The following is a 24639-nucleotide window of genomic DNA, read 5'->3' on the forward strand; positions in this document are numbered from 1 at the left end:
ACAAAGGAAAAACAAAGAAACATTTATTTTGTTATCAGGAGCAATTAAGATACAACGTGAACACACAGAGAGCAATGTAATGTCACAATAACTCAAAACTCACAATGACTTAATATTAACTACGCATTTATGGTGGCTAGTGGCCTACTATTAAAAAATTTGGTACGGTATAAAATTAGTTAAAACTATTTGTCACACTTGTTTCATCTGATATTTATTAAATGGGTTGACCGCTACACATGTTTAATGACACCAATTTTCACCAGCATGAACCAAAACGTATAATGCCACAACAATAGTACATTAAAAATAAAACAATAACATGCAGGGGCTTTAATGGAGCTAAAATAATCTTGGAAGTCCTTGAAAAAGGCGCCAAGACACTGAATTGCTACGACCAAAATCTAAATTTAGAGTTGCCTTTGGCTTTTTATGCCAGCGCACCTGAGCACATATTGGAATGTCTTGATTTGTTTTTTCATTTTCCACCTCAGCCTATAATGCAGAGGGGATGGTGTGATAAAAGCAACACAAGTAGTGTGTAATCTAATCGAACAAAAGAGCCTTTAAATACCATATTATGGTGGAAAATATAACACAATGCAGTGCAACAACACACACATCAGATTCAAAAACAACTACTGAGCTGAATTAACACTTGTTTGACACGTCGACTAAAACTCATCACTACTTTAAACCTTAGTGATATTTGTATCATCGAAAGTAAGTTAATGGATTCATGACTAAAACATTACAAACATTAACAGTGTATGAGTCAGTGCTGTAGGCAGGACCACCTAAACCGAGACCAAGTCATGACCAAGACCAGAGTGTATTGAGACCAAGACAAGACCAAGAATTAGAGGGGGTGGGACCAAGTTGAGACCAGACCAGTGCAAGTCCCACCCTGCATGTTACACTTACGATAAAACATAGATCATGCAGACTCCTCAGATTGATCTGAATGATTCATGATTGGTCTTGAAATAAAATCCAGAAATGAAATAAAACCGAGACGAGATGGCTGAGTCCAAGATAAGATTGAAACCTTAAAAAGTAATCTCGAGACCAAGACAGATCAAGTACAACACTGCTGTGAATAAATATGTTTTTCTGGCAGATAAGATGCGACTGGTGTTCAGCAACTCAATGATATATCATTCCTCTCTGTCTTTTCAATAGGGAGTGTGGTACTCTAGTTTAATTTGTATCAGCAACTGCTGTGTCATCTTACATTTTATTATAGATATCTAGAAAACAAAATGTGTATATGAGTGATTGTTATTCTGAAAACACAAGTTTGACCATTAAATCTTAGTTGAAAGATCCCATTTTCTGTCCTTACAGACTAACACTCAAAATATATGTTTAATAATATCCGCCGAGTGACACAAGATCTATAAGAAAAAAACATATCTGCCTCATAACTAAAGTTTTTGAATAGACTGTGAAGAGTTTGTCTCCACCAGGAAATTGTTATAATATGCAAACGCCTGCTGTTCACCACATCTACATGATACTTGTTATTAAAAGTTAATGTGGGCAGACTCAAATGTGATAAAACTCTTACCTGAAAAACATCTTTCAATACAAAAAACAAATTAAATAGTGATTACATATTAAACTGGTAGTCGTCTCCATAGTGTGCTTTATATTACTTTAACAGTGTTTCAGAGTATAGTCACACCTTCTACAACAAAACAAAACAAACAAAATATCGTTGTTGTTTTTTTTACATTCCATACAATCAGAAAATGGTTTCACTTTTCAAGAATAAAAATTACATTCAGACCTCCTCTGTGGTGCCAATGCCACTAGTGGAGTACTATGTTAAACCTACAGGGCAGTCAGACAGGATTTGGTCAGTGACACATTTTCATTGTGTTGCTCTGCACTCCAGCATGTATGAAGTTTATGTCTTGACTTTTAGCTTTAATCGAGGGTGTTTTCATCCACATCAGATGATTTTAGGGTCAAGATTTCTCCAAATAAAGGGATTCTAGTTATATAATGCAGTCACATTCATATCAGTCTCTGAGTTTAGGATAACAGTCCTGATCACCTCTGAGTCACAGTTTCATTTTTACATCCAAATACTAGAGTACAGAGCCAACACAAGCAAAAATGTGTCACTGTCTTACTGTTCAGTGACTGCACTGTGTGTTGTTAGGGTGTCTAGATGGCGCTTTCACTGCCTCCTTTCTTCTTCCCATCACGAGCTCGAAGTAAAATGAAGACCAGGACTGCCGCGAGCAGGAGGACGAAGAGAAAGATAAGTGTCCCCCACGCTCCCGGGGTCAGGGCCTTCCTCAGCCCCACTGTCTCTGCCGGCAGCAAACTGCTCAAACTCAGCATGTAGCCCAGAGCCCAACCCACTGAGGCGTCTCCTGCCTGGAGGATCAGCAAATGATTACTGCAAGTTAGTGGGAAATGAGTCTAGAGGATGTACTTAATTGCAAAGTGGTGATGAAGTTCTCACCTTCTTCTGGAAGGAAATGCGTGGGAACGATGCGTCATCGAAGCCGTATCCTCTCAACATGAGAATCTTGAGAAACACAGAGGAAGCACAGTAGTCCTGCAGACGAGACTTCTGCCGTGGAGCAAGAAGCAGCATCTGGAACAAAAACCAAGACTGAGTGTTTAGCATGTTTCTAACGTTTATAATATTTCCATATGGTGTTCTTTATATGCTCCAAGAGATATCATAAGCAAAACAAGCAGTTGATGCAATGGCCGACCACTTCTGCCTTGGAAATGCAGTGTAGCAATGACAGCCCCAGAAACACTGATTCTGGCTTCCAGGATTTGTTACATCACAAACCTGAGGAGCCAATCATGTCGACTTGCAGGGTAGGGCTTTCCATCACGCTACGTCGAAACGAGGGGTATCAGAGGAGAAGCTAGATGTAGCTATGTATTATTACTTTGCAAATTAAGTTTCACTTTCACTTCAATTTCTCAGAGCAGGCGAACAAGGCCAATCTAACATTAGCAACACAGTGAGTCTCATGTAGGAAGTGATTTACAGACAATTATTCTCTTATTATGGCCTATTTGATAACGTAATCAGTCTGATGGCTCCTGTTATCTATTACTGTCTAAAGTAGAGAGAGAGGAGCTGCACGGCGACTTGGTTGACAGTGTTCCCTTCTGCCTCCCCAGCAGTGGGAGAGATGTGCCTTAACATGCAGCAAAGAGAGGTGATCATCGTCCGCGCAACACCTCGCCATGGACCACCATGTGCACTAAACACACCGAGGGTGCGAAGCCCGCTCTACTGAACCCATCGTGCATGAGACGACAGACTATTGAAATAAGGAAGAGAAGGAGGAGAAGTGGTGCGAGGAAACACAACAGCCCTAAGCTTGTAATAAATGCTTTAATATCTAAAGAATATGCTATATAAACTAAGCATTATTTCTTTGTTGTAACAATGCTTCTTGGCAATAAATCTTATACCGTTGGAAAGCCTGTTTATTTCCCTTTTAAATGGTGCCACATTTGTAAGGAACATGAATTTGTGGGATGAGCAGCAGAGCTGAGTATGTGGATTGCGCCCATGTAAAATTTGTCAAATCTTCTCTGTCGATACCAAACAGCTTTTTTTTTGCTGTTGACTCTTGTTTGGTGGATTGGATGATTGAAGTCTGAAGAAACAAGACATATTGGCAATTTAACAATTTATTAATTTAACAAACAGGAGCCTTAGTATCATGTGGAAGAACCATAAACAGCCACAACAGCCTGGCACCTCCTCTTCATGCTGGTCACCAGCCTGGTCACACACTGCTGTGGGATGGCATCCCATTCTTCAACCAGCATTTGTCGCAAGTCCCAAGCTGATCCCACAAATGTTCAGTGGGGTTGAGGTCAGGACTGCTGGCAGGCCATTCCATCCTCTCCACTCCCAAATTCCGGAGGTAGTCTCTGATAAACCCTGCTCTGTGGTGGCGAGCATTGTCATCTTGGAGGATAGAGTCCGGTCCCAGAGTGTGGATATATGGGATTGCCACTGGTTGCAGAATTTCTTCTCGATATCTCTCTGCATTGAGATTGCCTCAAATGAGGGGGTACCAGAAGCTCAAAACAAGAGTCATAGCAACAGCAAGAAAAGCTGTTTGGTATCGGCAGAGAAGATCTGGCCAATTTTTCATGGGTGCAATCCACATACTCAGCTCTGCTGCTCATCCCACAAATGTATGTTCCTTACAAATGTGGCACCATTTAAAAGGGAAATAAACAGGCTTTCCAACAGTATAAGATTTATTGCCAAGAAGCATTGTTACAACAAAGAAGTAATCTACCAAACACAAATTTCCTTACTCGATGGGCTTAGTTTATTTCTTTTACAGTAGAAATTTTGGGCTCGAGCATAAAACATTTGTCGTAGGTTGGGCTCAGTTCAGGCTTGCACAGAAACTGTGTGGGTTCATGTAGGATCGGGCCTGATTTTTTTGGGTCCAATCAGAGTCTACAGTGCATACTAAATAAAGTAAAGGTGTAGAGATACATCTCAGCCATTTTAAGGCGTGAATGGATTTATGTCATGGAAGAAATATCCAAATATGTCATTTAGATGAGCAGAGATATGTTTTAGGGGTATTATTAATGCCGAAGGAGGGACTTTAAAAATGATTCTTACCTGCCCAAACAGGGGCGTAAATATAGACAGTGCAGGAAGGGCAGCTGCACTGGGGCCCATGGGGTAAGGGAGCCCATAGAGAAAAGACACAAAGGCAACATAAATAAAAAAGAACATTACTTGTTTGAAAGTCATGCCGCACACAGTTTGGGCTGCCTCCTCCAGTTGTGAAGGAGTGCTCACAGTGATGCCGGTGGTACTCTGCAGGAAAGAGTGAATGTAGTAGAACGCAGAGAACGCCTGGTAGCACAGAAAGAGGACAAAACACAAACGTCAGACTGATGCGGCACAGCTATGTAAGCTATAATCTTTGACAGAGCAGAGTACGGTTGTCTGTGGGTCAGACTATGATGACTAACACTGTGTGTGTACCACTTGTGCACAGGCTGACCTTTAGTCTATAATGCTACCAGTGTGCACAACCCTTCTGTCTGCGCCATCTACTCCCTCCAGCCTTTCTTACCATGAAGCTACCGCTGACATTTGGCTGGAAGACTTTATCAAAGGAGCACTGGGAGAAGGGGCAGCTGTCGAAGGAGAAGATCTCAGACACGTTGCTCTGACAGTGTTCATAATGTCCGCTGCCTTGTATTGTCAGAGTAGCCTGGGAGTTGTAGGAGCTAGGTTTGTACTTTTCTGTGCACGGAGAGTTGAATATACTGCTCAGCGGTAAAGTCCTGTTGTGGCCTGCAGGATAGCAGGGGTGAGTGACGGACTCAGAGTAACCCTGAGACTGAGAGACAGAAAAATACTATTACAATTATATTCTAAATATGCACATTTGTAATTATGTACTTTGTATGCTACCATAAAAGGATTATGGATTATCTTACCAAACTTTTTTCTCTGACTTTAATTTATCACAAATAATATGTACATAAAAAACACAATCTCATATGTTGGTCTGTATATCCAATAATGCTGCAGTAGATATACTTTTATCCACCAGGGAGCACTGACAAGTTCTCAAATGTACTGCTTAGAAAATAAAAACAATTGTTTGATGAAGAAATTTAAAGGAATACCTCAACCCTAAAATGACCATTTGTTTATCAGTTACTCACCCCATGTTACACTGATGTTGTGAAGAAAACTTTTGTTTTTCTTGGATGCCTCCGTGGTGAGAAAAGAATCCAAAAATGGAAACATTGATTAACGAATTGAAGTCATAAAGGCCCACATTTATTAACAGTAAAGCTATATTAGAACATCTGTTCCCAAACTCTGACACTCAAACAGACAGCCCTTTCTGACAGAGAACAGACTCCATTGACAAAAACAGTAAATTTTACCTTGCTAAAAGGGAGAGGGCAGCACGATGATGCAGTGGTTAGCACCGTCGCCTCACAGCAAGAAGGTTCCTGGTTTGAACCCAGGGTGGGGGAGCCCTTCTGTGAGGAGTTTGCATGTCAGCGTGGGTTTTCTACACGTACTCCAGCTTCCTCCCACAGTCCAAAGACATGCAGGTTAACTGGTGACTCTAAATTGTTCGTAGGTGTGAATGTGAGTGTGAATGGTTGTCTGTCTCTATGTGTCAGCCCTGTGATAGTCTGGTGACCTGTCCAGAGTGTACCCCATCTCTCGCCCAATGTCCAGCCACCCCGCGACCCCCAGCAGGATAAGTGGTTACAGAAAAAAAATGAACAAACATGGGAGATGCTCATCTGTTTCCCCAATTATTTAGTTTGTTTGTGTTATTGTGTGACTTTGGTGAATCTGAACTAGCCCTTTAAAATACAAGTCACACAATAGCACAAACACACTAAATAATTGAGGCAACAGTAGACCAGCAGCTCCTGTGTTTAATAGAATAAAATTACTGGCTTTTAAGAGAGCACAGACTAAGTTTTACTTTCCGTTCAGTTCCCTGTCAGAAAGGCCTGTCTGTTTGAGAACTATTGAGCATATGATTGGATAAATGAGACTTGGATTATGCTACATGAGTTGTGTGAGAGTTTGAAAACAAATGCTTTAATGTTTTGTTATTGTTAAACTTGGACCCCTTTTACTTCAATCCTTCAAGAATTTTTTGGATTCTTCCGTCATAAGAGGCATGGGAAAAAACTTTTCCTTCACAAATTCAACGTAACACAGGGTGGGCATATGTTTCATAACTATACATGAAACTGTAATCAGGGTTCTCACACATTTTCATGGACAAACAAAATCTCAAAATGTTTCCATGACTTTTCAATGTCCCATAATAAATTTAAAAAAGCTTGCCAAACTAGTCTGGATCTTTTTTTAACATATCAGATTATCAGAATCAAACTTTATTTTAGTTTAATTTCAGAACACCTTGGGAAACATACTTGATCTAAACGTACAGAAAATTAATTTGCCGTTATGTTACATAACGTGGAAGTTACCCAACTATTAATTCCTTGACTTTTCCAAAACTTTCAATGATTTCTACTAATTCCACAACTTTTCCAGGCCTTGAAAATGTGATTATGAAATTTCATGACTTTTCCAGGTTTTTCATGACCGTGGGAACTCTGTCTAATATACAATACATAATGTCTGAAATCTGCATGTACATTCACAGCACATTTTACAACTCCATCCATCCATCCATTTTCATCCACTTATCCAGGGCAGGGTCACAGGGGCAGCAGGCTGAGCAAAGCACCCCAGACGTCCCTCTCCCCAGCAATACTTTCCAGCTCCTCCTGGGGTACCCCAAGGCGTTCCCAGGCCAGACGAGATATGTAATCCCTCCAGTGTGTTCTGGGTCTGCCCCGGGGCCTTCTACCAGTGGGACATGCCCGGGACACCTCCAGCGACAGGCACCCCGGAGGCGTCCTAGTCAGATTTTACACCTCATGAAGCTGTATGTTCTAATAAAACCCTTCACTATAGTGCTACGAGGCCTGGGCCTGTTTAACTCTTTAGTGTCGCAGCTCCTAGTTCAGTCTGGATCTGAAAAACAATTAGGACACTATCTGAGTGTGGCACGTTACACTACCTTCACTATATGAGCCAGCAGTCTCTTGAGGACCTGGTCCTGCCCGTAGCACAGGAAGCTGTGTGTGTACAGAGAATACTCGTGGCCATAAAGATGCAGCTTTCTCATGTCGCGTTCGTCCTCTACTTCCTCCTGAGTTGCAAATGTTATCTGGGTGGATGCCCCGCCAAAATCAAGCGCTCCCACTGTGGGCTTGCCGGGGCTGAACCAGTGCCCCACAAAACCATACTGTGAGGACATAATAAGGGGACAGAAGCAGAGGGTTATGGGCTTTATTCCTGGTTATTATCTCCACAGCAGCTGTCCATGTAACACACATGCTGATAACAAGCAGATATCAGAGGGATTAATGATAGACAGTGTGATCATAAATATGGAGAGGCCACTAGGTGTCATCAGTCACCCTCTAAATAAGACAAAAAGACCAGAAGAGACCTCCAGTCCCATAACCTTTGTAACAATTAGGCGCAAAAACAAATCTTTTCGATGATAATTTGACTTTTCTCAGGTCAGCACAGTCAATGTTAATTATTTGTTCATATTAACATCATATTTTGATGGATTCCCAAGAAGGACATCCAGCTGATGACATTTTTCAACCATAACTGGACGTCTTGATTGGACGTTCAAACAACTGTCACTCATTGTCTCAGTGCTTGCTGGGTTATGGTACCTTTATAAAGTTCTCTAAGAGATAGTTGACGGTGACCCAGCCGTACGCCCCCTCCTCCTGACCGCTTAGTATGGCCGCCCCCCGGTAACTGAATGGGTAGGACTGGATCTTGTGGCCCACTTCCTGCAGAATCTGAACTGACAGCTCCGGGCTGGAGATGCTGGTTGGGAGAAACAAGAGATTTATTTTACTACATTTGTTAACAAGGTACAGCTGCAGCAGGTAACGTTTATGGACGCTCACTCAGGGGTTGTAAAACGCTATGTCACACTCACTTAGTACTCACTGTTTTACTCTCCCAAGCTTCAGGTTTGGCTCCTGACCTCTATAAAGGTTTAACTGACCCTGATCTGAAGGCTGGGTTTACTCCTTGAAGTTTTGCAGAGACGCCACAGTGAAATCAGTGGCACATGTTTGTCTGCAGGACCAGATGCACCAGCCTGATATCAGTTTCAACCAGCCTACCTGACTCCACCAAAGCCTCCGAGAGGACTCATCCCAGACAGATAGCTTCTACACTGGCATCTTTTGATCTGTGAATAGTTTCGAAATAGTTTCTCCTTTGCATGGAGCAAGTTACGTTTATCATAACGAAAGCTATAAGACTTCATCCCCAATTCTGTGCCTGAATTCCCTCAACACACCCATCAGGCTAATTAACAAAGATTTAGTGTAAGAAAAGGCCTGAGCTGCAGCCTGCATTGTTATCAACAGTTAAATCAGTTCATTAAATTTTATGGAGTTACAGTAGTGGCAGCATTTTATGGGTGCAAAGGGATCCTGACAGATCAAAATAGGCAAGCTGTGTCTTGTCTCGCACTCAAATTTTAGCTTTTGGACTCGTTCCAAGTGTGCAAATGATTTACATATTCACCTCTGACTGAGTGATCAGGCAGCTGTTTTTTTGCTGCATATTCTCATCAAGTCAAACCTCACATGAAGGGATGGTTACAGTGTCTGAGGGCTCTGTTAACACCCCTTCTTTGTGCTCTCAAAGCTTCATGCAGTCGCACTGTGTTAAGCCCTATTAGCCTGGGACTAGTCTTACCAGGGGACCTGATGTGATGTAGAAGTTATCTCCCCATGTCTGTGCTTCATGCTGCGTGTTCGCTTGAGATAAGTGAAGTCTGTATTTTACTCAAATTTATGGACTTTTTTCCCTGAATACAATGTGCAGTCATTTGTAGCACCACTAGCAGTGATATACAGTGTTAACATCCTTTTTATTTTTTAATGTGGGTTAAAGGAACACTTCACCTCCCTGCATGGCCATGTCAATATCAATGACCCCGTGTTAAGTTGTTCGTAAAGAACATGCCTCCACAGTGACCTAAGAATCCAACATTGGAGAATATTCTAGATCAATTAAAGAAAAAGGGGGCTGCATTTAACGACAGCAAAACTATATCAAAACATCTGTTTAAAAACTCACACACAACTCAGGCAGTATAATCCAAGTCTCACTTATCCAGCCATGCGCTCAGTACTTCACAAACAGACAGCCCTTTCCAATGGGGAACTGAACTAAAAGTAAAACTTATCAATGCTCTCTTCAAAGTCAGACTCCAGTGAAATAAACAGTAATTTTACCTCCCTGAACACAGAAGCTGTGCAGCTGTTTCTGGTGTGGAATCGAGACAAGTTTTGCTTTTATTTCAGTTACTCATGGGGTGGCAGTTTGGGAAGTACTGAGCATACCACTGGTAAAATGAGACTTGGATTATACTGCTCGAGTTGTGTGGGAGTTTGTAAATGGATGTTTTGATATAGTGTTGCTGTTGTTAAAAGCTGACCCCTATGACTTCATTTGACCACGAATTTTCTCTGAAGGCATGACAGAAAAACAAAGTTCTCTTTATGAATTCAGCATAACATGGGGTGGGTAATTAATACACCAATTGTCATTTGGGGGTTTGAGTATTCCTTTAAACAACCCAAAGTGATTCTGCCACGCATTGTTACATGTCATCTAAAGCCTAGTTCATATTACACAATTTTCACTGCGATTTTGACATCGCAGAGGATCTTGAGAGCCACCTTGGGTCTGAGGTGAGTCGGCAGATAGTCTGCCACAACGAGTCCTCATGTGTGAACAAGCCTACGAGCAAGTCGCCCCCTCGTCTGTGACTGGGACTGGATATCTGGCATGCTAGAAAACTGGAGAAGTCTGACAGGACTGACAAAGAGCATTAGCCAATGAGAGGCGGGATACGTCCCACATCAGCACGCAGGAGGACGGAAGAAATGCTTATTAGCCGCGACTTTGGGCTAGTTTCTAAAGTGGAGTTGCTTATTTGGGCTTGCTCTCTAAACGTCACCTTTCTCTCTATATATATCCATCTAATAAGTTATTTAAACGCATGATAGTCGCTTCTTTTGGGCTTGTTTCCATAGCCCTGGTTGCTTGTTTCTCTCCCAAGATCTGGCAACACTGACAAGCCGGCAAGCAACAACAACAATGGCAGCGTCCACAGGATCACGGGGAGCACGTTGTGTTTGGACCCAGGCCCTGGAGGCAGATCTGATTCAACACTGGGAAGAATATCCATGCCTTTACGATGTGTCGTCTCTAAGTTTGGTGACGTCACCACGTTATCTGGGGCTCTGCCGGCGAGGGGTCGGTGGAGAAATCTTGTGGTGTGCACAGACAGGTCGCAACGCAGTTGGCGAGATTCCTGCTGACAGAAATACACGTCGCCAGGTATGAAAACTCAAAAGAATACGATAGTCTCCGTGACGCAAAATCAGGGTGAAAATCGTGTAATGTGAACTAGCCTTAACTCTTCATCTTTTAAGATTTCGCTTGATCTTTCTGCAAATGGGTGTGCATGCCCTTTTGCACCCAAAATGCTGCCAGAAAGTTCATTTATAATTGCCAATGCAGTCTCCATAATTGTTGACAGGGAAAGAAGCAGAAAATAGGCACAGAGAAAACAAAAAAGGGATGCCAAAATGTCACACATCTAGAGCTAGTTCAGTTTTGTTTACAGCATATTACCTTTATCTTTTTATTTTAAAATAAAAATACCGTACCACTGCTTAAGAACTTTTATAGACAGCAAAATCAAGAGGCACCAAATACAGTAGTTCATATGTTGAAGGTAACAATATAAGTATGTAACAATATATACTTGTATTCTCATGCAAATAAATAAAGAAAGGATGGGTATCTACAAGTCTCATATCTTTACAGGCCACAGACAGCTCTGAACGCAAATTATGTAAGTATGTAATGCAGAATAAGATTACCTTTAGTCAAGAGCATGTCAGTATAATCCCCATGAGACAGGATGTCTGCACGTGACATATGTTTAACTGCTGGTTTTTTATTACATAAGGTATAATTGTGCTTTGAAGAGCACTTTATTGTGGGTGAACTTTGGGTTTTATTATTGTCACAGTGTATAAAAGGATTATTATGGGGCAGCCTTACATTCATAGAGCTACAATGGAGATTAAGTTCTGTGTATGAAAGCAGAACAAAGTCTTGCATACAAAAAAACAAAGTCAACACAGACAGAGACAGTCTGGGCACACACACACACACACACACACACACACACACACAATGACTCACTTCAGAAGCCTCATGCCAGCTGTGGCTCCCAGGTACACAGGTGTGAGCTGGTGTCTTTCTTTGGGGATGTCCTTCACCGCCTGGTCCAGACAGGCCTCTAAGCTCTGCCCTGCTGCTCCCTGATGGCCCGCATAGCTGGAGATGCCTCCGCCTGAGCCAGTGATTAACACGATAAAAAAACCCCATCTCATTACATTATGGACATGTACAATCTTGTTCCTGTGATAGCTGTTGAGCACATGTATCATGATGCAAATCATCAATCACACCCACAAGACGAGAGATCTCACAGCTCCCTGGGAAAAACTGTCTGACAATCCACTGGCAACTGAGAGTGAACTTTAATAAAGAAACTTGTAAAAAAACATATTTGCTATACTGTTACCAACTCACTGATAATAGACTTAAAGGTCCAGTGTATAGGATTTAAGGGGGTATGCTAAGTACATTTTCTTTGGTGTATAATCACCTGAAAATAAGAATTGCTGTGTTTTGGTGACCTTAGAGTGAGCTGTTTATATCTACATCTAGAGTGGGTAGTCATGGAGATCACCATATTTCACCGCCATGTCTCTACAGTAGCCCAGAACGGACAAACCAAACACTGGCTCTCATTTATGTTTTCATGTTTTCATGTTTTCACGTCGGCAACTGTAGTAAGAAGCCCTTCCGGGACGTGCAGTGTCAGAAAAACACAGATTTTTTTTTTAACATGAAACTGCTTTACTCAGTGTTTTATTTATATTATCAGGTCTGTTCGTATTGGCAATACATTCTTACTCCAATGTCGTCACATATCAACATTTGGTCATGGACCTTCCACATCCAGATATGACATCGTGCAAGGTACCCTGGGTGCTTTGGTTCTTGATGTTCTGGGATGCCGTGTCACGTTCTGCCTGTTACATGCATTGTCTTCTTTTAAAATACACTTCTGTTTTCACAGGAAATTTACTGTTTGCATACTGTCTGTCAAAACAGACAACAGGGTTTGGATGTAGAATCTTACCAAGCGCGAACACCGCTCTCCGGGATTAAAGTCGGTAGTTGTTGGACCTGTCCACCGCCCCTCCTGCAGACCCTATCTGGACTTTCACCACATTAACTATAGTTCTTGTCCCGCAACATTTCCCCTTGATGCCGGTGTTCGGCGGCAACCGGTCATGTATCATGCTCACCTTAAAGGATGGCTTTCAAAGCGCCATATTTCGAAGACTTCGGAGTGAGACCGGATTGGTTTTGGAAAGGATAATTCAACTCCCCGTTAAAAACCTCCTGAAAGTCTGATTTTAAGTTATTAGAGAAAGAAAGTGAGCAGACATTAGACATTAACGGCCCACCTGCTAAACAGCACCAAAGTGTTTTTACTGATTTTGATCACTAAGTTTTTGAGAGCAAAAGACGTCTGTGATTAATTCTGCTCCTGGTAAAAACCTCCTGAACTATGAACAGTAGAGGAATTCTAACCAGGAGAAGTTTCAGCTGGCTGCAATTGGCAATCCCCACTACTAGACGCCACTAAATCCCCCTGAATCTTACACACTGGACTTTTAATACAACATTGGGTATGGTTACATGATGGCTTCTCATTCAGAATGAAATAAATCTGAATGAAATTATTCAGAATTAAAGTTTTTCCAGGTGGTTTACATGGGAAATATTCATTCCCAATGAGGGTTTACACGGGAGATCAATTTAATCGCCTTTATTCGGGTCTGCTCAAGGTTTGGGGCAGGGAAGGTTTCTGATTGGATAGAGGGCGGGGCGGATGTTACGTGTTTACATTTACCGGAAGAAAACACTGTAGTCCTCGCTCCAGATAACAAGATGCTTGGCGACGCCGTTCTTAGTGCCTTTTTCGGGCCTGTTTTGCTTATATTCTTGAAGCAGCAGTACGACAACAACCTTGTTCTTCTAATGCTTCGTCTGTTGAGGAGGAGAAGAGAGGTAGAAGGTCGAAGAAGGGAGATAGAAGACCGTGCTTTGGCGTATGGAAACCGGTGAGTACAACGAGTCCGACTGCTCTATCTCAGCCCGTTGCTATGCGCGCTATATACGTTATTGCGCCAGAAGGGCAAGGAAACGAGCATGCGCAGAAAGACCGGAATGAACTTAAAGAGGAATGAGTGTTTACATGCACACAAAATTCTTTCAGTCGGAATGACAAACGGAATAAACCACCCCCTTTAATCGGATTTAATTTTCAATCGGAATGACCGTTTACATGACCACTTTTAATCAGGATGGCCTTTCATTCCGATTAAAAGTGGAATTAAACTGTCCATGTAAACGTACTGACTGTGGGGACATTTTGTCTTATATTAATATATATATATATATATATATATATAATTCTCAGACATCCATCTAAGGTTCAAAGTTCACGTCTGACTGTGATATTTTTACAATCATGAGGCATGACAGTGTAAACACCATGCTCATGACTAATTGAAGGAAAAAAATCATTTGTTTATCTGAGCCAAGATACATAAAGAGCCTTTGGCAGGACAGGAGTGGCAAAGCACAGAGCTCATCCCTGACTCATTTCTGATTCAGATGATTTGCTTCACTAGCTGTGATAATATCATCCATTCACAAGAAAACAGCTGGCACTCTTTCAGATCCCCCCCGCTGGTGAATATAACAAGAGAAAGAATTTTCTAACGCGATTATTTGGCAGTCTTAAAGTGACTGAAACAAACAGTGCAGTGCTCTAAAACAAGGAGTGGAGGGTCATACTGAGTTCATGTTCCTGGTATAATTAACTATCACAAGCTTAAAGGTATGCTTCACTGGAAACCTGTGTTTTGAATATAAAGAGTTCACACTCTGAAGGCTTGAACAGAGGCTAAAATGTTTGCTTGGTGTTTACAAAGGATGGTCGGATGATTCTCAGCAGTTGTGCAGCTAATGGGGGACTGAAAGCGGCAACAGAAAAGATTCCCATGTTTACTAGGTGCAAGAATTCATTAGGCAACAGGAAACAGTTGCATTACACATTACACAATCACACATTGCATTGCACTAGCACTTTAACAGCCTACCTCAATTACTTTGAAGGGTGGACTTTAATTGTCCTAATTCGGACTCAGATGTTGGACATGAAAGGAATTTGCCAGTTGGACACCTTCATTACTTCAACATGACGTGAGTGCAGCATTTTAGGAAACAAGCGGCTACTCGGAGAAACCAAACGCGTATCAAACCACTCCCAAACCTTATTGTAGTGTTTCTCATTTATGTTTTCACCATAATTTACCAAAATTTGGCAACAGCTTGCATTTCACGCCAGGGCTAGTGCAGTTACCTGAGCCAACAAAGTACTAAAACATCTGTAAAAACTTTTTTAACCTCTCCTGCAGCAGCATAAATCATTTCTTCTCCGTTGTTCATATATTTTGTATGTTCCAAACACTCTTGCTGAAATATGCTAAAATATACAGCTTCAATTTGTAGCTACAGTATAGCTGCTCAGCCTGCTAACTGTGCTAGCATCAAACAGAAGCCACATTTGGGTAAATATAAGCAATAACAGATTTTTGTGTATCTTAAGAATGTGTTGTGAATCTGAGCTGACTACAGATGCTCTCCTTACTTACCCTCAACGTGACATTCACCGTGCTGGGTGACGATGCCTGTGCCATTTTGCTTATCTGATGGCCACTTGTATATGTACAACGCTGTATGCGAAGATCCGGCATCCAAGACGATCCCATACTGCAGAGAGAAAAACAAAACATGAAGAGAGGTAATTGCGACAGCCTTGGAAATAGGAGTCAGGGTCTGGGTTAACCCCTAAACCCCTTAGGGACTGTTTGTTATGTAAGGGAGGGCAGGGGTTGGTGTCAAATGGTGGAGGTACGTCAAATAAATAAATAAACACTGGGGCAAAATGTATGTTTTGGCTTAGGGGAGGGACATAAAACTTTAAATGGTTGTATTTTGTGTTTATGTTAAATCGCCTTGATCCATGAAACCTGCCGGCAGGTTTGAAAGACATGATTTTGTTTTAAAAATCACCAGCATGACACCATTCATCATAGCCAGCGTGTGATGTGTAGTCAACTTTCACAGTGGTATGATCTGCCACTGGGCAGTGTCAGTTTCTAATGAGGCTGGACAGAACCTTTCGCAGTGTTACGATACGCCACCAGTCAGTCGGACGTCACCTGTCATGGCAGTATGATATGCTGATGGGCTGCGTCAGTTAGAAACACCACCAGTAACAACGTAATATGAGGACCTTGAAAGTCCTAATAGGGTGGGTGGAAGGGGTGATGGATGGGTACATGAAAAAATCTCGAACTCTCACCTGAGGCCCTGGTGCTCGCTTCCCATATGAATGTAGAGCCAAACCACGATGTGTATTTCTACACCTAACAACGTGCTTTTGTTGCCTAAAACATGTGCTTTTGTTGACGTCCTGACGCAGATGCAGGAGGATACCTAGTGCGTAATATGTAGACGCGACTGTCCATTGACAAAGCGGCGATATGTGACGACTTGGGATAAGAACATGTTGGAAGTGCACATATAGCTCGTGTGATGATGCAGTTTGTAAGGAGGCTTTGCATTTTGCTTAAGAAATCAGCTGTTTGTTTTGGTGATAACGCTCATTCCCTCCATGCCGTTTGTTGCATTGTGTTGGCTCCAATATCTACATTTGGTGTGAATATATCATGGTGGAGAGAGGGTCATGCAGTCGCTCAGGGAGGCTCAAAGAAAAGTATTTGCAGCTCCCAGGAGGGTCAAGAACACACACACACACACACACACACACAAAACAACACCCCCCTATTTAACAAACCGTAAGAGCATGAAAGACAGCTCCGATCGTGGCTACATGACCTTAATTTTGGCATCTGGAAGGCATTTGGCTGCAGACTAGGTTTACTAGTAATGTGGATCTTCAAAGACGGCCCTCGGGGTGTTATTTTACACCACTACACATTTGTGAAGGACTGAATCTGACTGCTATTTCTATAAACACTTTGGACTGTAAGACATTTTATTATCGCTCATCTCCACCTTTGTGAGACAGGAAAGGTTCTCTGACTTGTATTTTACAAAATAAGATGATAATTATAAGAAATAATTATTTTTATTAGGATATTTTTTGGGGCTTTGTGTCTATATTTGATGGGACAGCTACAGCTTGAAGGGGGGCTAGAGAAAGGGGAAATGACATGCAGCAAAGGGTTGTGGGTGGGATTCCAGCAGGGACACAGCCTTTGTACATGGGGCGCCTGCTCTGCCAGGTGAGGACGTGGGCGCCCTGAGCTTTGGAATTCTATACACAGGATTTACAGTTTTCTGTTGGGCTGCATAAGGCAACAGCAATGCAATATAAATTCTAAAACAAACTAGTGTCCTACATCCAGTCAATTTTGTGTGATAAAGTAAACTTCGTTTTTTTTTATAATTTGTGACATTGCAAACTAACAAAATGTACGCATCAAAATATGTGTGGGAGTGCTCCTGAGGCATGTTCGTGCATTGAGGGCAAAGATCAGTTCAACACACAGATGCTGTTTCGCTCTGGACCTCGTTAACTCTCCTGAAACATCCGATATTAAAGCACAGATGACAGCGATGAAATACTGGATTTTTGCTATAATTCTCAACCTGCCACTGATCTGTCCCAGTCATCCTGGATGTTATAAAAATTCTGATCACATTGTTTAAGCATGCCATTGTGTTGTCTGGAGGATCGTTCCTGTTTCATTCTATAGCAACTGCAACATCAGCAGGCAGTTAAGGATAAGGGAAGTCCGTCACTATATCTGTAAGAGGAAATGAGAGAAACAGAGGGTCGGAGACAGGTCGGGGACAGTGTCATCTGGAGGACAGTGTGACAAGACGTCACACCAACTGAAAACCATTGTTATCTATGAAGTCTGTACTTGATAGATTAGGGGAACTGAAACACCCGAACACCCAATTGTACTGTATAAAAGCTTGCAGTAGATGCTCCTCACGGAGCCTTTTCTCTGTAACCTCATCTTGTGTGTTGCACTGTGAAATGCTCCTCTTGTACAAGATAATAAATTCTGTTAAACTCTGATATTTCGGCTCCGGTCTCTATTGTCTTAAAGGTCATTACAAACAAATTCTTATGACACTGGAAATGAACTTTTTACTGTTCAAATTTCACATTGAGGCACATAAATAAAAGGCATTCAGTTACAGTTCTGGTTGCAGATGCAGATCAAGCACATATGTAAGCACAAGTATACAACAGGAAAATGGTAAATATCAAGGAGCAATTATCCTCCTACAGTTTGGGCTGTGTAAGGTACAGTTCACCCCCAAATCAAAACACAGATTGTTCCTTTTACCTGTAATGATATTTATCAATCTAGACTGTTCTGGTGTGAGTTGCTGAGTGTTGGAGCTATCAGCCATAGAGATAGCGTGCATCTACTACTAGCTCATGTAGCACAACTGCACTAGCTAATGCCAAGAAAAACCCTATTAATGTTTACATCTGGTGCTGTCATGGGCATGAGCCTCTCATGCATGTGTAGATCCACAATTTCCTCTGCATGTTGGTATGCTTAGTGGGTGTAGTTCGGTAAAAAGAAAATAGTTCCTACACAGAGATGCTTACAAAAAGGTCCGTGGATTATCTTGAGTCACCAGGTCATGATTTCTGAAAAGAGACATTGCTGTTGAGTTTTTCAAATGTATATTTTTGGCGCTTTGAGCACCACAAGCTCAGTGCCATCCAGTATTTGAGAGAAGGCAGACATCTCTACAGGCGATATCTCCAACACTCAGCGACTCACACCAAAACAATCTAGACTGATAAACAGCACTACAGGTAAGAAGAAAAATGTGTGTTTTTTGATTTTGGGATGAACTGTCCCTTTAAGTGCTTCACCATTTATCTAAATCATGAGAGGAAGTATTCTACTAAACATGAGAAAAGCTAGTACTGACTTTCCCAGCTGCGACTCACTGTGATGAAAAACCTGTTGCCCTGACAGTGCTTACACTTTCACTACCATGCAGAATAGTAAGTAATTTTAATCTCTAATTAATTAAAGGGAAACACTCAGAATGTGTGTAGAAACCCAGTCATGCAAGAAGGTATGTGACTGATGATCCAAAAGGAAAGGGGCCACACACACAAACATAAAACCACGTGTAGATACACACACACATAATTACACACTAATGCATTTGTGAATGCACAACTTTCCTAATATTACAACAGGTGAACAGCAACATCGGGTGGAAGCCTCATTATTGCTCATAATATTTTCTCATTATTGCCGTGCGGTGAGCTGTAAGGACTCACTCCAACATTTGCCAGAAAACACAGAGCAGCTCTAATGAACTGTTTTGTCCTGTCGTTTGATAAACTATGGGAACTGTAGCACTTCTGTCCCTGAAAATGTGAGAAAACCCCTTTTGTGTTCTTTTTTGCGACCGGGCGACCACACTGAGAGTGAATGAAAGGGCAACTGCATTATACCAACAAGAAAGAAACCACGGGATGTGTAGCTCGTAAAACAAAAATGAGAGAGCAGAGGAAACAGAAGCCAACATGTGCAGCAGTCCTGCTCTGAATGCCTTTGAGCCTTCATTTCTGCTCTGAATGTAAGGCAGTCTCTTAAATCGGCAGGACGCTCCACAGGTACAGGCTTTAACATGATATGTTTCATAACGTGAGGTCACCTCTGATGGCTGTTTCATGATAGGCAAAACACCCTCACCTCAGCTGAACTGCAGAAACAGAGGGATGAGTGACCAAGAGCCAAACACACGGATATTATCAGAAACTGGAGACGTTTTCACATTTCATTTCATTGAGTTTCTCTGGAGTTCCCTGCACATTTTTTTCCATTATGCATCTGAAGTTCAGTTTAAATTTTGGCATTCAGTAAGCATTGATTTGATGATTAGCAGGTACAAGATGTCAAGATTAAAGCTAGACTGGTTTATGCTGTTGTTATTCAAATCACTATATTCAAATATGAATGAGGTCATACTTACCTGTTGATGTATTATTTCTGAAACAATTACTGTGTACACTGGAGATCAACATTATCTCTTCATACAAATTTTACACCTAGAGCTCTTTTGATTCGGCAAATTATTAAATCCATGCTTAAAAGGCAGCAAGGCAGGTATTGTGGTGTGTGTACCAATATAAAAATGTTTCATGTATAACATACAGACCCCAGGAGGCGTCACGGAGGGAAAAAAAAGCTAATTAGTGTGCACCATTTAGTAAATTGTTGGTTTAATAATTTGTGACAGTAAACGCCTTTGGCGCAAAGCATTCAGTGAGCTGGAAGCTTGAAGAAGATGACAAAAAAGACATTTGTAAGATGCTCCAAGCTGGGTTTTTATGAACTGGGTGACATCTGCGGTATCATCAAAGGTTTTATGGAAAAACAGGCTTAAGAGATCTCAAAGACAACACAGTGTTGTGCTTAATGATATAATTAGAAATGCACCCTGAATGACGAGTCCTGCCTCTAATGTGTATGGTTATAATTTTACAACAACATTCAACATGTTCAAATTATTTTTTAGTAGGATTGTTTTGACCACAGATAACAGCGCAGCGCTGCCCCGCGATTGAACTGCCTCATACTGTTAGCTACACTAGCTGTACAGTCAGCTCATCTAATGCTAATGGTAAATTAGCAAGTTAACATGACTGACTGATCAGTTGTTTCATTAGAATTAAATGACATTATGTGATTAAAGGTAACGTGAATAAAACTTCCAAACATTTCCTTGTCTGTAAATATGATTCCTGCCTCAGTCACCTCAGATAAGATTTTCTTTGGCAATAAATGATCCCACACGATGTCACAACATCTTCTAAGTCTGTCTTTTGTTTTTGTTTTGTTCACTCATACTAGTGTTGCACTATTAATCGCAATCGTGCGTCAGGCTGTGCGATTACATAACTGCATGAAAGGCTGCGATTTGCGATTTAATGTAAATAAATGTTAACGTGTGTGCCTGTGAACGGGACTACCTCTCCTGTAGTGTGTGGAGTTTGTGGTCATTATGCCCACAAGCTATCCTAGTGTGTGCAGCACGTATGGTCAGGCGACCAGCCGGCGTGCAGCAGTGACCAACATGGACACTGAAGAAGAGCCTGAGCACAACCAAGAACAGCCTGAGTTGGTGACAAAAAAAAACGCAACGTCCATTATATGGCGATACTTTGGATTCAGGTACGGCGACATTGAGACAGAGACAGCACAGAGAAAAGTAGGAAGAATGCATGCGAGAGAAAGCCAAGCTGAGTAACGTTAAAGACAAAGGGACAACTGAAAGCCGCCAGAGCATCATAAAACAACAACAAAGCACAATTACGCAAACATTTGTAAGTGTCACGCCATACACCAAGACCTCATAGAGATACAAGGAAATCATTGACTCCATGACAAACAATATAATAACAAATGAAATATTGAGCCGAATTTTTCCTCGGGTTCGGCCCACTTGACATGCTGCTGTGTTGTGCTATGGCGTGCTGGAATAGGTCATTTACGTGACAACTCCTGAACGCAACACAGGCTCCGCTCCAACTGAGTGTGTGTACAGTGTCGTGCTGCGCTGCTGTGCGAGCAGCATGTTTGACTGGGCATAACAGCAGTCTGTTGATGGTCATTTACACACTGTGTCAGGTCAGGTCACTGCCCCCCTAATATAATGTAGGGGAAACACTAAATCAAGCAAGAAGACTCATGATACCATTTATGTATTATATTGTAATTGCAATCGCAAATCGCAATATTGTCCACCAAAATTGCAATCGCACACATTGCCAGCTAAAACACTAAATGTGTTAAACCATCTGTGCAAAGAGTTTGCCATGCTTCTGACCAGAATTACGATTCATTTGTCTATTTCTTTTATATTTATTAACATTATTTTAATTATAATTGTTTGGAATCTACCTCAGATTTGTTAAAATGCTCCGCTGTTGGCAAGTGTTGTCATATACTGACAGTAAATAATAGTCTAAGCCAGCGGTTCCCTGTTGGTCCAGCCATGAGGTCCAGTTTTCTCCTTAGTCATTATTAGTTCAAGGTCCACACAGTTTAATATATTCAGCGTCATACGTGCATTTAGCCATGTCACTGAGCTAGTTTACTGTCTCTGTTAAGTAGCTGTCTGTTAGTCACTCACTCTACAGCAGAGAACAGCACTTGATAAATGCAGCTCTGTGCTGGAAATTCACTGTACTTAAAAATAAAGATTGTTTTTTACAAACTAGACACGTTTGCGGGTCACTTACAGTCCATTCAGAATGGAACCGACCCACTTTTGGACCGTGACCCACCAGCTGGGAACCACTGGTCTAAACCAGATTAAGCATATTTCTTAAACTTTAACCCAGGAGCAAAAATCAGCCAACTTGAATGAAATAATGTTTTTTTTTTTATTATAATTATTGATATCAACTGATATGAAAATTTTCATCATGATACCTTTTTTTAGCCGCATTGCCAAGCCCTACACTGGACCTTTAAATCTAAGCAATACACAGTGAGTGTGAAGTGAACACGAGGGACATAATGGCTTAAAGATGAAAATCAAATCAAATTAAATGAATTATTTAATCAAGAGCACAAATTATTATAATTATTTTGTTTGTATATTTAATTATTTTGCTTTCAATGACACCTCCTGAGCTCTGTAATAACTCACACATTGTAAGAGATAAAATCTAAAATAAAAAGACTTGATATTATATTCAATATTGTCACACCTGGACTTCCACATATTTAAGGTCAACAGCTGAGCAGAGGAGATCAGACAAACTCACGGTTCTGCAGAAAGCAGAGGATGCAAAATGCAAACTTCACACGGGGAAACAAACACGAGTAAACAACATCCAAGCACCAGTGCCACAGATTTTTGTCTCACACATGTTTGTCTGCACCGTCGCCCGCCAGCACAGCTTCGGTTACACTATATCGACAACTTAACACGCTGACAAACACTGATCCCAAAATACCCAACGGAACCGACCTTACCATGAACCCCGGAGCCTCCTGCACGTCTTCAGTGGGGATAGTGAGGAGCAGGATCGCAACAAGTCCAAACACCAGCAGCGCGATGGGGACGACAGGGTGTGCGGACCGCTGAGCCATGAAGCCAAAGTGTCAAGTGCAGCGCGTCTCTGCGCCGGCTGCAGATTTCAGCGGTGACTTAATAGTGGCCAAGTGGGAGAAGTGGCTGATGGCTTCCCGCTGGCCGGGCGTTATCACAGATCGCCTGTGGTTCACGCTTCACCTGCTGCCTGCCTCCTGTTTTACATTTCACTTGAGATAGCAATGTCTGACCTGAATTTATGTCCCGTGCGCAGCCAAGTCCTCCTCCATGCGCCTGAAACCTACCCCTCCTCGGGTGGTGAATGGAAACAGCTCCAAGGCTACTGGTGCCATGGAGGGAAAAATGTTTCTATTGTAGCTGCTGGATAAACTGCTGCTCATTCACATTCACAGCTACAGTATCACCAGCTTAATCACATCCTTGTTTGTGTCATGGACAGAGCAGCATCACGAGTCATATTCATTCAATCATTAATAGGGAAAAAAGGGGTGGCTTAGACTGGCACAGGTCCACCTTGTAAACTGTTGGGTTGACGAGCTGCAGAGCTGGTTGTTGTTTTAGTCCTGCATTTGCATGTGAATGGGTGCAGCTCAAAACCTGACTTGCAAATTGTACCCTCATTTGAATGCCTCAGTAAAAGCATGGGAATGAAGTTTTTTTACTGGAGGCCTATACTTTCTTTGTACATGAACTTTTTTTTTAAAGTCTATTTTTGCTGAAATCCTGTTCTGACAGTCTAAATTTAGCAGAATGTATAATGAGTTATTTTGAAGGAGCTTCTGAATATTGCAGTAGAGCTGTTCATGCTGCCACTTAGGGCACACATTTTCATTTTTATATCCTTTGCAATATGCTGGATGTTGCAAAAAACAAGTATTATTCGAACTATCAACATTAGGCTACATCTGAACTGAGTTTATACATCTGACAGACCACAAATGCCACAAAAGAAGCTCTAACAGCATTTATTTAAAGGGGAACTAACGTTTTTTTTCAACCTGGGCCCTATTTTGTGATTGTTGATTGATTGATTTTGTGTCTAAATGAGTGATAGGATGTTCAATATGTGACATTTCTCCAGTACGAAGCTAGGGCTGACCTGCCTGCAGCCTGTGAGCGTGCGCTATATTAAATAATAGGGCACTCAGACAGCGTCACACAGCGTCAAAATACGTCCTCTAAAAGTGCATTTTTTTCACACAGATAGGCTCGGATTGTTTGTATGATTATCCAACAACATAACGGAAAGGAGAAATGAACATCTGTGTTTACCTTTTAGCTGGATTTGGACATGTTCCTCTGCCTGTTGCTGCTCCCTCTCTCTCCTCATCCACTCTTCAGTTTCAATGAGCTCTGCGTCCGTGTACGTCCCTGTACTCCGTGTTCAAATAAATAAGGGCAGTCATCAAATTCAAATGGCTCATCCAGATCCAGTTGGTCAAAATCGGGTAAAAATTCAGCCATGACTACTCCAAACAGAGTAACTCCTCGCGTTTGTAAGCTCGCTCCAGCTGTAACTTCCTGCAACAACTCAAATCTCGCAAGACATGAGATTTCAGAGCCAGACTTTCACTCTCTGAGTGAGTGTTTTGACTTGCCACAACAAACATGTCCAAATTTTTACCCGATTTTGACCAACTGGATCCGGATGAGCCATTTGAATTTGATGACCGCCCTTATTTATT

The 24639-nt window shown here is 41.7% G+C and overlaps 1 protein-coding gene across 1 annotated transcript; it reads right to left on the reverse strand.

The window, feature by feature from the left end:
• On the reverse strand, positions 1–23428 carry entpd2b (ectonucleoside triphosphate diphosphohydrolase 2b). Its single transcript, XM_033647625.2, has 9 exons — positions 22876–23428; positions 15460–15577; positions 11861–12011; positions 8284–8443; positions 7611–7838; positions 5106–5375; positions 4763–4882; positions 2480–2614; positions 1–2391 (listed from the first exon to the last, which is right to left on the reverse strand). Exons 1-9 carry the CDS (start codon positions 22990–22992, stop codon positions 2176–2178), a joined length of 1515 nt encoding a protein of 504 aa, XP_033503516.1. The 5' UTR covers positions 22993–23428; the 3' UTR covers positions 1–2175.
• Between the last annotated feature and the right edge of the window lie 1211 nt (positions 23429–24639).

The sequence above is a fragment of the Epinephelus lanceolatus genome, chromosome 19, assembly GCF_041903045.1.
Source record: "Epinephelus lanceolatus isolate andai-2023 chromosome 19, ASM4190304v1, whole genome shotgun sequence".
NCBI lineage: Eukaryota > Metazoa > Chordata > Actinopteri > Perciformes > Serranidae > Epinephelus > Epinephelus lanceolatus.

Excerpts from the sequence above, each read along its gene's own strand:
- entpd2b (XM_033647625.2), bottom strand. The coding sequence starts at position 22,992 with ATGGCTCAGCGGTCCGCACACCCTGTCGTCCCCATCGCGCTGCTGGTG. Across the intron at positions 7,839-8,283 it reads TCTTAGAGAACTTTATAAAG|TATGGTTTTGTGGGGCACTG; the intron begins GTACCATAACCC and ends ATGTCCTCACAG. Across the intron at positions 2,392-2,479 it reads GCATTTCCTTCCAGAAGAAG|GCAGGAGACGCCTCAGTGGG; the intron begins GTGAGAACTTCA and ends CTGATCCTCCAG.